At 36.5% G+C, this 13,970-nt stretch overlaps 1 protein-coding gene across 2 annotated transcripts in view; it reads left to right on the plus strand.

Annotated features, from left to right (window-relative positions):
* The window catches only part of Nup154 (nuclear pore complex protein Nup154), a 41,307-nt gene that overhangs the window by 11,026 nt on the left and 16,311 nt on the right, over positions 1-13,970 (plus strand). For both annotated transcript variants that reach the window (XM_085957781.1, XM_085957782.1), the window contains exons 6-15: positions 1,725-1,996; positions 2,431-2,562; positions 2,707-2,840; positions 3,295-3,495; positions 6,933-7,099; positions 7,768-7,933; positions 8,402-8,709; positions 9,488-9,710; positions 10,699-10,813; positions 12,674-12,830. In XM_085957781.1, the coding sequence (XP_085813907.1) occupies positions 1,725-1,996; positions 2,431-2,562; positions 2,707-2,840; positions 3,295-3,495; positions 6,933-7,099; positions 7,768-7,933; positions 8,402-8,709; positions 9,488-9,710; positions 10,699-10,813; positions 12,674-12,830 (1,875 nt within the window). The remainder of the gene's footprint in view (positions 1-1,724; positions 1,997-2,430; positions 2,563-2,706; positions 2,841-3,294; positions 3,496-6,932; positions 7,100-7,767; positions 7,934-8,401; positions 8,710-9,487; positions 9,711-10,698; positions 10,814-12,673; positions 12,831-13,970) is intronic.

The raw sequence follows: 13,970 nt of genomic DNA on the forward strand, positions 1-13,970 counted from the left end.
TAAGCCTAGAAGAAGATGTTTCGTATGCGGGAATTCTAAAAAAAATCCGAAAAAAACAAAACTCTCTCGCTATATGTGCCCAACGTGTGATGTTGCGTTATGTCTGTCACCTTGCTTTAAAATATATCACACATCTAAAGAATTTTAAAATAGGTTTATTATTGTATTTTTTTTTTTTTTAATATGTGAGTTCGTGTTAATTTATCAATAATATTCAATAAGTGAAGTGTTTGTGTAGTTTAAATATATTAAAAGGGTCCCCTTTATATTTGTTTACGACTCAACCCGAAGACATTAATATGTGATTTATCGATATGCACTTGAAAATTAGTAATGCTCGATTCGTGGGAACGTATGCACAAGTGTCGAAATATTACACACCGCGCAGAGCTCTAACTATTTGCTACAAAATGGCGACTGCGGTAAGTTCTTTCAAATTTGGATAGCATTCGTTTGTTCGAGTGTTTCTGATATTATAACTGATTTATTACGGTTTTTTAGTGTGTCGAAATTATCTTAATGGCTTTGGGTTCTCGACTGGAGCTGTGACATATTTTTTATTGCTTTTTTTAGTATAGAACAAAGACGATAATGAAATTCATGCGTAGTTATGGTGCGTCATACGATTTTTGAGGCAGGTGCCGGGTTAAATGAATTTAAACGTGGTCGTACATCAACAAAGGATGAACCACGCTCAGGACGTCCTGTAGAGGTGACTACACCAGAAATGATCAATAAAATCCACGATATGGTGTTAAGTGACCGAAGATTAAAGTTGAGTGAGATAATTGAGGTTACAGGGATCTCAAAAGGTAGCGTCATTTCTATTTTACATGACAAATTGGGCATGAAAAATATTTCTGCAAGATGGGTGCCGCGTTTGCTCACAGTCGACAATAAACGCAGTAGGGTGGTGGCCTCTAAAGCCCTGTTGTCGCTCATGCAACGCAATCCGGATGAATTTTTTCGTCGCTTTGTGACTGTAGATGAAACATGGATACACCACTATACTCCCGAGACGAAAGAACAGTCAAAGCAGTGGATTGCGAAGGCAAACCATGTCCAAAGAAGGCGAAAACCGTAAAATCAGCTGGTAAGGTTATGGCTACTGTATTTTGGGATGCACGTGAAATTATTTTCGTTGACTATTTGGAAAAAGGAAAAACAATAACAGGGGATTATTATGCATCTTTATTGGACCAGCTAAAAAACAAAATTGAAGAAAAACGGCCTCATTTAAACAGGAAAAAAATCCTCTTTCATCAGGACAATGCCCGTGTTCACACATGTTTACGATCAATGGCTAAAATTGAAGAATTGAAGTTCGAATTGGTCGACCACCCACCGTATTCGCCAGATTTAGCCCCCAGTGACTTTTTCCTTTTCCCAAACTTAAAAAAATGGCTAAGTGGACAACGTTTTTTTTCAAAAGAAGAAGTCATCGATCGGACAAATGCTTATTTTGAGGACCTTCCGAAAACTTATTTTTCTGACGGCTTAAAAAAAATTGAGAAACGTCTAACCAAGTGTATTGAGCTCCAAGGAAATTATGTTGAGAAATAAAAAAAAAATACAAAAATAAAACCTGTTTTAATGCTTTTTTCTAAGGAATTATTGACCCACCCTCGTAGCTATCAATAAAATTATGTATGCCTGAATTGAGCTCACAATGAATTAAATTTGTGTATTTATTCAATTAAAATGGTTGATATGTGTTATTTCAGGCGCAACTCGGTTGGTTCGGCAAACATTGTAAAAAAGTAAACCATTCAACCGGAACTCTGTCCTTCCTCGTGCCGTCGTTTTTCAATGTAGCTCTGTACGAAGACGATCCCATAAATAAAATTGACGTGGACAATTCCCGCAGTATCCTCTATACGCTCAGCGAGAAAGGGGCCATCGAAGTCTTCGATCTGGGACTGAAGGGAGACTCCATCAAGAGAGTTGTGAAAATTTCTCAATCTAAAATAGTTCATATGGCAACGGATATTGTTAGGTAAGTTATTAAATGACAATTATTTATGTATAGGCCCATTTATACATTTTTCCCTACCCTACCTTAATAGCTATGTAAACATTTCTTTATGAATCCATCTTCATTAAACCACTGCCATTACCAATCTTTCTGACCTGTGTAGGTGCCAATGATTCTACAAAATTTACACTACATATATGACCAAATTTTAACTGAATTACATTCACACAGAGTGATCCTTCAACGTCACAATTTCGCTGATGTATTATTTGAGTAAGATTACGGGTACATGTGTGTACAGTCTGCATAATTGAGAATAATATGAATTTAATTTACTCACCTCTTCTATTAACTTTACAATTTATTAAAATTATTAATTAAACTAAAATATACAAACAATTGTACTGATATTGATTCGGCATGATGCTTATGCGTTGATATTAATATTCTTTTAGGACTTTGGAGAGTGCTAATTTTCGTCCAATAATTTCGATATCGGCTATCGAGGAAAGCGAATCGCTTCATCTAAATGTTATTGCCATTACACAGTGCGGAGTTCGATTGTATTTCACCACTGGATGTGTTTAGTAAGTATATAATGAATTTTACTTTATCAATGTTATACAAACCAAGAAATAATATTGATTTTTCAATGCTTTTTGGAAAGCACTTATTAATAATAATTATGAGTGGTTAATCTGTCAATATGATAATGATGTGTTGGTTTGCAGCGTGTCAGGAAACGGTGTGTCCACTCAGCGACCTTACTGTTTGACCCTACTGCATGTACGTCTTCCTCCAGGGTTTGCTGCCAACGCTCCGATGATCAGACCCAAACAAGTCCACACAGCTACTTATAACAATGGTAAAATCTTGATCTATATTCTATCCAGTACTAAAAAGTAATTGTATTATACTATACTCTAATAAATAATAAGTGCCTAGAATGAATGAGTAGCAAAATATCCACTTCTGAAGCCATCGGTCGTGGATTCGAATTCTGCATCTAGCAAATTCACATATTGTTATTTTTCAATATATGATTCAGATCCATCTAATGGTCCTAATAGGTTGAGCAACTGCCTAAGAAGCATTGTAAACAAAACAAAGTTATCGAAGTATCGGTCAAATGGTATTAATATTTTTTTGACATCCCTAGTTGTGGCTGATATGAGAGACAATCACTTTCTGTTTTTAATGCCAAATGCCAGCGGCTGAACAGAAATCAATGACTTGTTGAGTATTTTCACTCACCCACACTACAGATGAACGGCATGTTATGTTACAGAATGTTATATATTTTTATCTGTTGAAAATAGGCACAGCACTACTGATTTCGACTGCGTCAGCCGACAGCGAACTGCTGTGGTGTCTGAGCGGGAGTGGCGTTGCTGTGAGTGGAGGGTGGACGGGTCGAGAGGTGGCCGCCATCCTTTCACTGGATGGACCCGCTTGGGCTCTAAGGAGAGCTTCTTCAGCCCTTTCACATTCAAATCTGTCCCCCTCACTGCAGCTGGCGGGTAATTGTTTACTGCCATACACATTCATAGGGGCTCTAAATGATTTTTGATAAAGGATCGTTTATAAATCATGTCACACGATTTTCAGTATATTTTAATCTCATTGTCACACTTCATTACAAAATCCATTTCCTCACTGTCTAAATTACACTATATGTACATTTTTAACCTGGCACTCGCGGGCTATTGTAGTATGACGAATTCACTCTCCGCGGTGACGGTTTTTGTTTAATTTAACTTCTGTGTTTCATAATAAAAATGGTAATAAAAAATGAGTTTTATGGCTCTTTAGGCGCCTAGACATGTTCAGATTATTTTACAACATTAAAAAACCGTAATAAATCAGTCATAATGTCAAAAATATCCGAAGAAATTAATTCTATACAAAGACTCACCATTTAGAAGATTTCCGCCATTTTGTTTTATGTATATGGAGCACTGCAAGGCTTGTATTTTGTTATTCGTCACGCTCGTGCTTGACGCGAGTATAGAAACACTTCACAAATGGTAATAAAATCACACATAATGTTTTTTCCCTGAGTAGGGTCGTAAATATAGCACAATAATTTTAGACTAAACAAACTTTTAGGCAGACACTTAAACAGCTATTAAATATTATTACTGAGTTACATATTTATTTTTACTTTTCACATTTAAAATTGTTTTGAAGAGTGGTAGATTTTATAACACGGACTGAGACATAAAGCCACATTGCAAATACAACACATATATCTAGATAGAGATGTTTTTTTTTTATTAATTTTTGAATTTCCGCACACATGACAGCGTCTTCTGGGCTTTTTATTATTTGCCGTGGGCGGAATGTGTTCCGGCAAATGATCTGTTAAAGTTCTAGGTAACAACCTCAATGGATTTTCACTAGTCGATGGTCTGGGTTGTGGAGTTTTCGTGATTTTCACAGCGTACTTAGCAACTAATTGTTTTATCACGACTAACTGAAATTCTCCTAAAGTTTTTTTACTACCAGTAACAGATTTATACATATAGAATGAATTTAATAAATAGAGGTCAATCATGTGAAATGCTACTTTTTTGTACCATTTCACAGATTTCCTCATGCACGACAAGCTGCTGAGCATCATGTCGGCCTTGTCGACAGTCCCCATATTTTTATTATACTCTAAGATGCACTTTGGCTTCATAATGGGTTCTCCGGTTCTAAAATTAGTTTTACCGGTTGGACCGAAGGAGTCATCGTGCATGGTTGTAAGCATGTGGACATCTCTTCTGTCACACCATTTGAGAGCCAACAGTGGGCTTTTTGACTTTGCCTCTGTCTCCCCCTTTTTCAGCTTTTTGAAGCATGGCATTTCTTTGCGATTCTTACGTACAGTCCCACAAGCATTGGTTTTATTTTCATGGAGGTGTTTGAATAACTGTGGACCGGTGTACCAGTTATCGCACCACAACGAATGCCCTTTGCCCAGATACTCGGTCAGCAGCGTTGTCACAACAGCTCCGGAAATTCCAAAGTTTTGGCTATCCACTATGTCTGTCCCGTCACCACAATAAATAATAAAATCTAAAATATAACCCGTCATAACGTCACACAGCACGAACATTTTGATACCGAAACGATGACGCTTCGATGGAATAAATTGTTTAAAAATAAGTCTCCCTTTAAAAACAATAATGCTCTCATCGATACAGAGATTTTGATGCGGAATCATCGTGTCTTTGAAAATTTTGCGTGTATGCTCTAAAAGTAACCTAATTTTATTTAGTCTATCTGAGGTAACACTTGTTGGATCGGAAAAATGGAGCATTTGGAGCAATAACTCATATCGGTCTCTAGGCATTGTCTGACCGAAAATGGGTGCACTTAAAAAACAATCCGTACTCCAGTGTTCTTCTAGTGACAAATGTTTGTTTCGTGTCATGAGCATTGACACCGCAAAAAATGCATATAATTCTGATACAGTTGTATCGATCCAATTATGAGAACGTGATTTTGGTCCAAGTTCTTGAGTATTATATTGATAGTGAAAAAAAATGTTTGTTTGTTGGACTACCTTCAACATTATATCACGGTTTAAAAAATGTTCAAAAAAAAGACACTCAAGCGAAGTCTCAGTCAAATCGCTGTTTGCTATGCCGGATTGAAAATCATCAAACTCATACACGATCGGGACATGGGGTCCGGATGTCCATGTTCTCAAGTGTTCAATTGGCTCTTCTGATATATCTACATCACTGAGGTCAGATGGTTCAAATTCTTCTTCAGACATTTCGTAATCGGAGTCCAATTCCTCACTTAAACCAGCCATATTGAAGTTTGAAAAAAGTTTTCAACCAAACACTCACACGATAACAAAGGTAAAATAGTCCAAAAAAATATAGTCAAAACACCTTATAACAGTTTAATACACATGAATGGAATAGTTAAAAACACATAAACAATAACACAGACAAAATATTTATAATAAAATTCACACAATACAATAGATCGCGTAAAATACGTAATATTTTGTATGGAAAAACGACAAGAGCGATTCCTTGCACAGTCCTCTCACAACAGTGATATTACGCATACTGCGCAAACGCAGTAAAGTGGCGCGATGTTTCAAGCCAAAATTAAATGAGCGTAGATTGACGGCCTGTCGAAGGCATGTCAAACATCGAAGTTTTAGTATTGTAACATAATTTATTTGACAATATTATATATATGTCACCGTTGGTAATGAAATAAGGCAAATTATGGTAGAGATTTCAAAATCATGCGTCATGTATATTCTACATAATCGACCGGCGCATTTTTGCGTACAACATTGGCGACAGAAGCGCTGTAGCCCCGTAGTTTTGCGCAATTTCGCGTACTACTTTCGTGACAGAAGCGGGCGCCGGGTTAAAGCCCCTCCCATTCACTGAAAATTGTCGATTTATGTTAATTTAATAAACTATTTTTTTTTTTCAATGAATAATTCACAAAATGTAACATTTTTTATTGATCATACATAATTTGAAAACACCTCAGAGAAATATATCACTACTAGAAATAATCTTTTTGGTTGTCGGTAAAGCATTTACTGCGAATAAAGTGGACGTGTCCCGCTAGAGCATAGTTTCTTAACCGGTGGTCCGCGAAGATTTTTGGGTGGGCCGCAAAAATTTTCTGCAATTTGAAAATAGTTACCTAGAAACCGAACATTTGAAGTGGGGTTGTATTATATTTCGACAATTGTTTCAAAAATAGTGTAAATATAAATATTTATTATTTTATTCCTATGTTGATGGTCCGCAAAACATTTTTTGATTTCTTTGCGGTCCACGGATGTAATAAGGTTAAGAAACATTGCGCTAGAGGTTGTATTTTTTACAAAAAGATTTTTTCTAGTAGTTGTATTATATTTCTCTGAGGTGTTTTCAAATTATGTATGATTTCATGCCCTCATATAATTCAAATAATTGTGTTTCAGCTGAACCATCAATCGTTTCCCAACACATGTCTGGCCCTATTAAATGGGTGGCGTTAACTGGCACCGGAGCACATGTTATTCAACAATTGCTCCCTGTCGATGTTCTCCGGCAACTCTTGATCGAAAGTCAAGGATGTGATTCGCCACAGGTCAAAGCCTTCTTCCAGGTAATTATTAGTCCAACAACATACAGTTACATTAATGTAGATTATAAATTTACCATTATATTATCATTGCTACGGACGTCTGCAGTGATCTACCGAAGAACAAACATTCATGTGTTATTAAATTGCAGCCATGATATGTTGGTTGTTGAATATTTGGGTTTAATATTTAAATATAGAGGGATACAGGCACATGAAAGAGGCAGGACAAAGACACATATTATTGATGAATTTAACACACAAATGGATAATATAAAGTGACTGCGGCACACATTTAATTATCACCCAGAGACATAATGATTATGTCTCAACCGGGATACGGTTTACATCCGAGTGACTCCTGGAAGGAAGACGAAAGCATTTGCAAATACTTCAAACTGCAAATACAATATACCCTACGTATATTATGGTAAAAGAAGATAGTGTGACATAGTTTCATCTCCTCAGGTACTTTTGCACACACTAAAGCAGATAAATCTATATTTAGTTTACGTGAAACTGAATAAAACACATTGTTCAAGGGTAGCAAATTGTTATCTTCATCTGGTGCAACTGTCTACTCAAGACATTTCTTTAAGTACTTTCTTGTTATTGTATGTCATCGCTTTCTAGTAATAATTCACGAAACTCTTATGATTGTTAATTGGATGTCTTTTATGTACGTGCAATAGATGCAGAGGGAAGACCAAGCGTGTGCCTCGTGCCTAGTCTTGGCGTGCGGAGGTTCATCTTCAACCGCTAGTACCCGAGAACATATTGCAGAGTGGGCCACCAGAGCTTATTTCCTCTATGGAGGCCAACCGACCCTCTTGCAACACCAATCTCTCAACTATCCAGGTTTTTTTTTACTGAAATAAAATAATGATACACTAGTGGTGAAGACTGACTGTCGGAGGGAGGTAAACGATTTGTAACCGAAAATAACAATGCACACTTGGACTGTAAAGTTATACTTACAAAACTTGACTAACTGTCAGAAATAATTGATAACGCTTGTGACAAAAACCTGAAATCAAGTCGTTGGTGGCTTTGAAAATGGAAATAACATTAACTATTCTATGGCCAGGGGGAACAATCACATAAGTCAATATTGCATGTTTTTCAGGACGCAGCCTGGTGACATTTTTTTCAAAGAAATCTTTCCCTAATTTGTAAAAATTATTTCAAAAGGTTGTGGAGCACTGCACTAAATGACAAATTTTATCAATTACAATATGAAAACCAGTATTTACTTTCCGTATGGTAGACTATATCCAGCTTTGATGATCAACGGACAAACTGTTTACGTTTATCTCATTTTTATAGGATCACCGCAATTCGCTCCCCGTCAAATGTCCACCCCGATGGTGGGCCGTAGTGCGGCCAACGTTCACCAATCCCTGCAAGCCGCTCTTCAGTCACCCGATGCGGACCGCCATCTCTCTCCCGGCCACCTCAACAACTCGGGCACGGCTGGACCACGTCACTCGGCCCCGGCCCAAGACAACGTCCCCTTCCCCACAATGCACTTCAGCCCCAAGCACGAAGGCCTGTACATTTATGTCGGTAGGATTCTGCGCCCCCTGTGGCAGATGAAATGTGTCACCAAATCTTCTGTCGATACTAAAGACTTTGTAAGTTTCTAAAGGCTCTGAAATTAATGGCAATATTACTTAATATTATGGATTGATAAAAATGTAGCAAAAACAAATTGTGTCAACAATACAGAAGCGTCATGCAGTGATAAACATTATGTTTAATATATTTCCAAATAAAATAATTTTACTAATGTTTATTTAACTTTTAATAACAGGAGTATCTTTCTATTTAATATGACAGCGAAACAACTATTTTCGTCGATGAATTATTTCAAATCGAAAGTATAACATCACTTTCGTTATGGTTTCACATAACCATTGGTAGTATTTTCTTATAATCATGTTGACAATAGGCGGACAACATAATATATCTTTTTAGATTGCAAAAAAATAGGTGCGTAAATTTAGAAAATATATAATATTATGTGAGTGAATACTTAATCTTTTTTTCGGTAAAAACATATATTTTGGTTTTTTATTTTATTTATCTGATATAATATGACTATTTCATTCAAGATTTTTGCACATAATTTGACACACTTGTAGAAAAGGTTCGCTAAACCTGGAATAGAGAGTAAGCAGCATGCTTTGGTTAGATATAGGCTGTGGGAACAACAATTTTATAAAATCAGTGTGTCAAGAAATCTCCTTTCAAACATGCGACAAGAGATAATGACACAGAGAAATGTGACAGCGGCAAGGTTCTTAAAAACCAATGAAATGGAATTGAATACAATCCAAGGTTGCTCAACAGTGATGCGAAATTTTCTATGTAGTTGTTGTATTGATGTTGTAAAGAATGGTTTTATTTTAGCTATCTAGTAATGTGACAAGCGGAGACTGCGCTTCAGTTCTACAATACTTGTATGGCGTCCGGGCGTTCTTAGAAAAGAATTCCGAAGGCTCCATCGGTTCAATGGGAAGAGCGACCATGCTTTCGGGAACTCTCCCTGCTGACTCCAATCTGAACACCACTCGCCAAGAAGATATTTTCATGAAGGAAAAACAGTCACTCGATGCCCTGAGAGTGTTTATCAGTAAGTTGACATGTGATATATATAAATATTAATATACATATGTACATAATATATGATACTGACGTATATCTTATTCTTTATCCTACTTATACTCTGGTCTCTCTCTATTACCAAAATTACTCAAGCAGACTCGACGATTCCCACCAACCATCTGGCCCAATTGATAAAATGTTCCTTTGAATCTTTTCATCGAGTCGTGAAAGATTGCCTCGACAGTTGAGTTATGCCTCAGTTCTGTCAATACTGTTGACAGTTGCCTTTATAATAATAGTTGTTGGACTTTATTAATTATTTTAACAGACAATAATAATACGAAATACAACAATCGATTTGTTACTTATTAAAGCACAATCTTCAATAGTTTGCTGTGACATTTGAAACAGTGTAAGGTAACGTTGTTTAGCGTAGTCACCAAGCTGACCAATAGATACACCACTTTAGTGACACAACGTATGCTATGAACCAATCACAGTAATCGTCAAGATGATCCGATTGGTAGGTACCTGAATTTTTGTGTGTGATAGCTTTATATAGTTGACAATAATTGAGCAATTCTTGCTCACAATAATCGGTGTTAATTTGCGGGTCTGCTCGTCTAATTAGAGTATAAGTAAGATGTGGAACTTATTAGGATCCGACATGGTCGAAAAAGATGTATAGCCACAAAATTACATCTCTACGAATTTCTACCACTTGTATGAATAGCATTATTATTGGCCTTATGTTGCACTAGAATCCAATTGATTTGAAGAAGACATTAGCAACGCTAAGATGCTCTTCAAACTTTCTATATATCTTAGAGATTTTTTTTTACCATGCTCGATCCTAACACGATCATTCGAACCTGGGACCCACGACGTTATAGGCCGACGCTTAAACCACTCGGCCATTGTGATATGCCATTATGAAATAATGTATAATTTGATCATTACATTACTATGTATTTTTATGTGTATTATGTATTATTATTTATCTGTTGTTTTTTTAGATGGTTCATGTGAAATGCTCAGTCTGTGGAAGATTCTTTGTGAACACCAGTTCCATGTTATTGCCGCTTGTCTCCCGCTAAGCCAGCAGTCGGCACTCCTTGCAGCCAGCTTCAGGTATTTTTTTTTTATCACTTGCCATAAGAGACTGCTTGCTAGATGGATCTGTCGATGACTGCCATCTGTTTTGCCTACCGAATGGGACACCTGAATTTTAGATAGATAAGTGAAAAAAGTTGGAGGAAACCAGGTTTCACTCCTGTGTTCTTAATGGTGATGTTGTTGACCTATAAAATATTTCATTCAGACACATTTCTCTCAATTCTATTTGTCAAAATCAAATTTTCAACACTTCGTAGAACCCGCGAAGGTTTCTGAATTAGTACAACCATCTTCTTCTTAATTCTATCTTCTTTTATTCGTATGGTTCCTATACCATTCATTCGATTGCAATGAAACTTTCGTCAGTTGTTATGCCCACACCCGCGAAGGTTTCTGAATTAGTACAACCATCTTCTTCTATTTATATGCGTTCCTATACCATTCATCCGATGGCGATGAAACTTTTGTCAGTAGTTGTTGTGCGCACACCCGCGAAGGTTTCTGAATTAGTATAACCATCTTCTTCTATTCGTATGCGTTCCTATACCATTCATCCGATTGCAATGAAACTTTGGTGAGTTGTTGTGCGCACGCCCGCAATGGTAAAAAACATTGATTTTTATAAAAATTTGAATGTGTATAACTTGAAATCATTTTTATTTATATTTTTTAATGTGTTTTAGAATACATATAAAAATATTAAAACTATGAATTAGTCAAAAATCTTTTATTTTATTATTATTGAAGAATATATTTGGATGTTTGTATGTTTGTACCGTCCTTCGGTTTTTCTTTATACAAATCCACACACGCAGTCTAATTTCGACAAAATTTGGACAGTAGACGGAGGCCGACGAGCCGGAGTGCGTGGTCGGGGTCTCGAATTTCAGATTTAACCCGTTGCATCCCGGGGAGAGTTTAACTGTTTTTGCGGAAAAAGGCTGCCGCGTACAGGTTCTTGAGACGCAGCAGTTAATGCTGCAACCCCTGTTTTTTATTGAAAATGTCGCTATATTGTGTACATTTAAAAAATATTGGCGTTTATTTCAGCTCGATCGGAGGTCAAATGGCAAAGTTAGATGCAAATAATTGTGTTATTAGAATCGCTAATCGGTAGGGAGCCAACCGAGCCGGCGCGGCGCGGGCGACGCAGTGCTGCCAAATTTTCTAATGAATCCAATTCAGAATCCAATGGCTCAGCGAGACTCACCCTATGTGCAATTTTCAGCTCTGATAGATTGCATATAGATAATCTGATGATTTGGCATAAACATTTCCATCGCGTTTCTGTGTTTTTTAAATTCACTCCTTAGCACTCTACGAATTAAATTTAGAATTTTTAATTTTCAAATATTAAACCATTCCACTCCCGGGCAGCGGCGGGTGATATTGCTAGTATTTGCATAGTACATAGCATCAAACACAAGCCACAATACGTATTACCTATTTTGGGTATTTAGTTGTTTACATATAGAAATATGTATATCACAGTGGAAGTGAAGAATTTATTTTTATTTTATTATTTATTATGAACCATACCTTTCCATACAAGGTGTTTGTAAGTAAAGATGAGATCGATTACGTTGACTATTGAAGATTATGAAAATGAGAAATCGAGAGCAAAACCAGAAATTTCACTACGAGCATGCGTATGCGTACTAATTTAATTTTTTTTTAAATTTGCTCTTTATCATGCATGACGTATCATATTTGATATCGTCATGGCTACTTTTACTTAGACCTACTAGCGCCCGCGGTGGATAGTGGTAACGTGTCCACAATCAAAAAAAATAACCTTGTACTTTTGATGCAGTGGCTTTAAAAGTAGAGTACTTTAATTGAACAGATCCTTCTAAAACTTATTACATTTTTCAGAGAATTGTTAATAGGAGGCCAGGAGGTAGCCGGGTTGCTAATATTGAGTCTGATCAACCAGTACTTAACAGATAATGCGTCCGTTGACAGTATCAGCAGTGAATTGAGAGGCGTTTGCCCCAACCTTTATAGAAGAGAAGATGCCGCTTGTTCAAAGGTATCTTCATACAATACGATATTTAGCAATTACTTAACACTGTTAGCTCAAATTTTTATTAAACCTATAGCCTATGGCAAAAATAGTGAATCTATGGTAAGCGCAACACTTGAAGAACTATGTAAAACCTTAAAACACTAGAATGCAGGACGTCAAAATGTTGTTGGAAATGCAATTGAGTTTGAATGTTGGATGCAATTTCCATTTTTGCAGTAAGTCAATCATAAGGAACAATATTGCTGAAAAATTTTGCAATACAACGAAGACCTAAAACCCAAAGGCTTCAAATCTCATTTCATGTGGAACAATCCTAGGCACACAACTCATTACATATTACAAATTAAAATTGACACCTAAGCATTAAAAGGTTCGAGAAGAAAATAACCACCAAACCATTTGAATTTACCTTTGTGACATCCGTGCAATGCATTAAACATTTTGAATATAGTGTAATGCCCCATCAAATTAATCATGGCGACGCAGGGTGTCGAGACATGCACTTTAAAAACCACTGACCTAATGAATAAGTTTTATATTAGAACATTTTTTTATAAAGCATATGTTTTGCCTGGGTAAAAAAATATTGTTGACCTCTGTTCACTATAAGCAGTGTTGCATAACCCCAAGTTTCCAGTGAAACATTGTAAAATGTTTTCATCCGTTAACAGCTTTGCTGCCGGCGGCGCCAATCGGAACCGCGTGGCCACGCATATTCGGTGCCGCCGTATCCGATCGGAGCCGCCTGTATAGTAATCACGAAAATGTCATTCTGTCACTGGCACTACCATTGAGTGGTTTATTTCTTAGCTGGCATCGTAGTTGAATAAGTTACCGATTTTTCGCTAGTTGGTTTTTATTTTGCATCATAATTAGATTTTTTATAGATATTTTTCAGCACTGTGTTTTATAAGGTCCTACCTACATACCACTTATCATTATACTTATCACATGTTCAGCATTGGCAGCATTAGGTTATTTAGAATATTTTTCAGTATGATTTTATAAAGATAAAAAGTTTTTTAGTCAAGCACGAATATTGATTGGTCCTCATATTAGTGTTACTCAAGTGGATTGAATTAGGGAACAGATAAATTTCGTTATCTCAGGCCATAAGAAAACCATAAAATAAATTGCGTAATA

This window comes from Rhyacophila brunnea, unplaced genomic scaffold, assembly GCF_057557595.1.
Source record: "Rhyacophila brunnea isolate RB1 unplaced genomic scaffold, BYU_Rbru_1.0 scaffold_7, whole genome shotgun sequence".
In the NCBI taxonomy this organism is placed as follows: domain Eukaryota; kingdom Metazoa; phylum Arthropoda; class Insecta; order Trichoptera; family Rhyacophilidae; genus Rhyacophila; species Rhyacophila brunnea.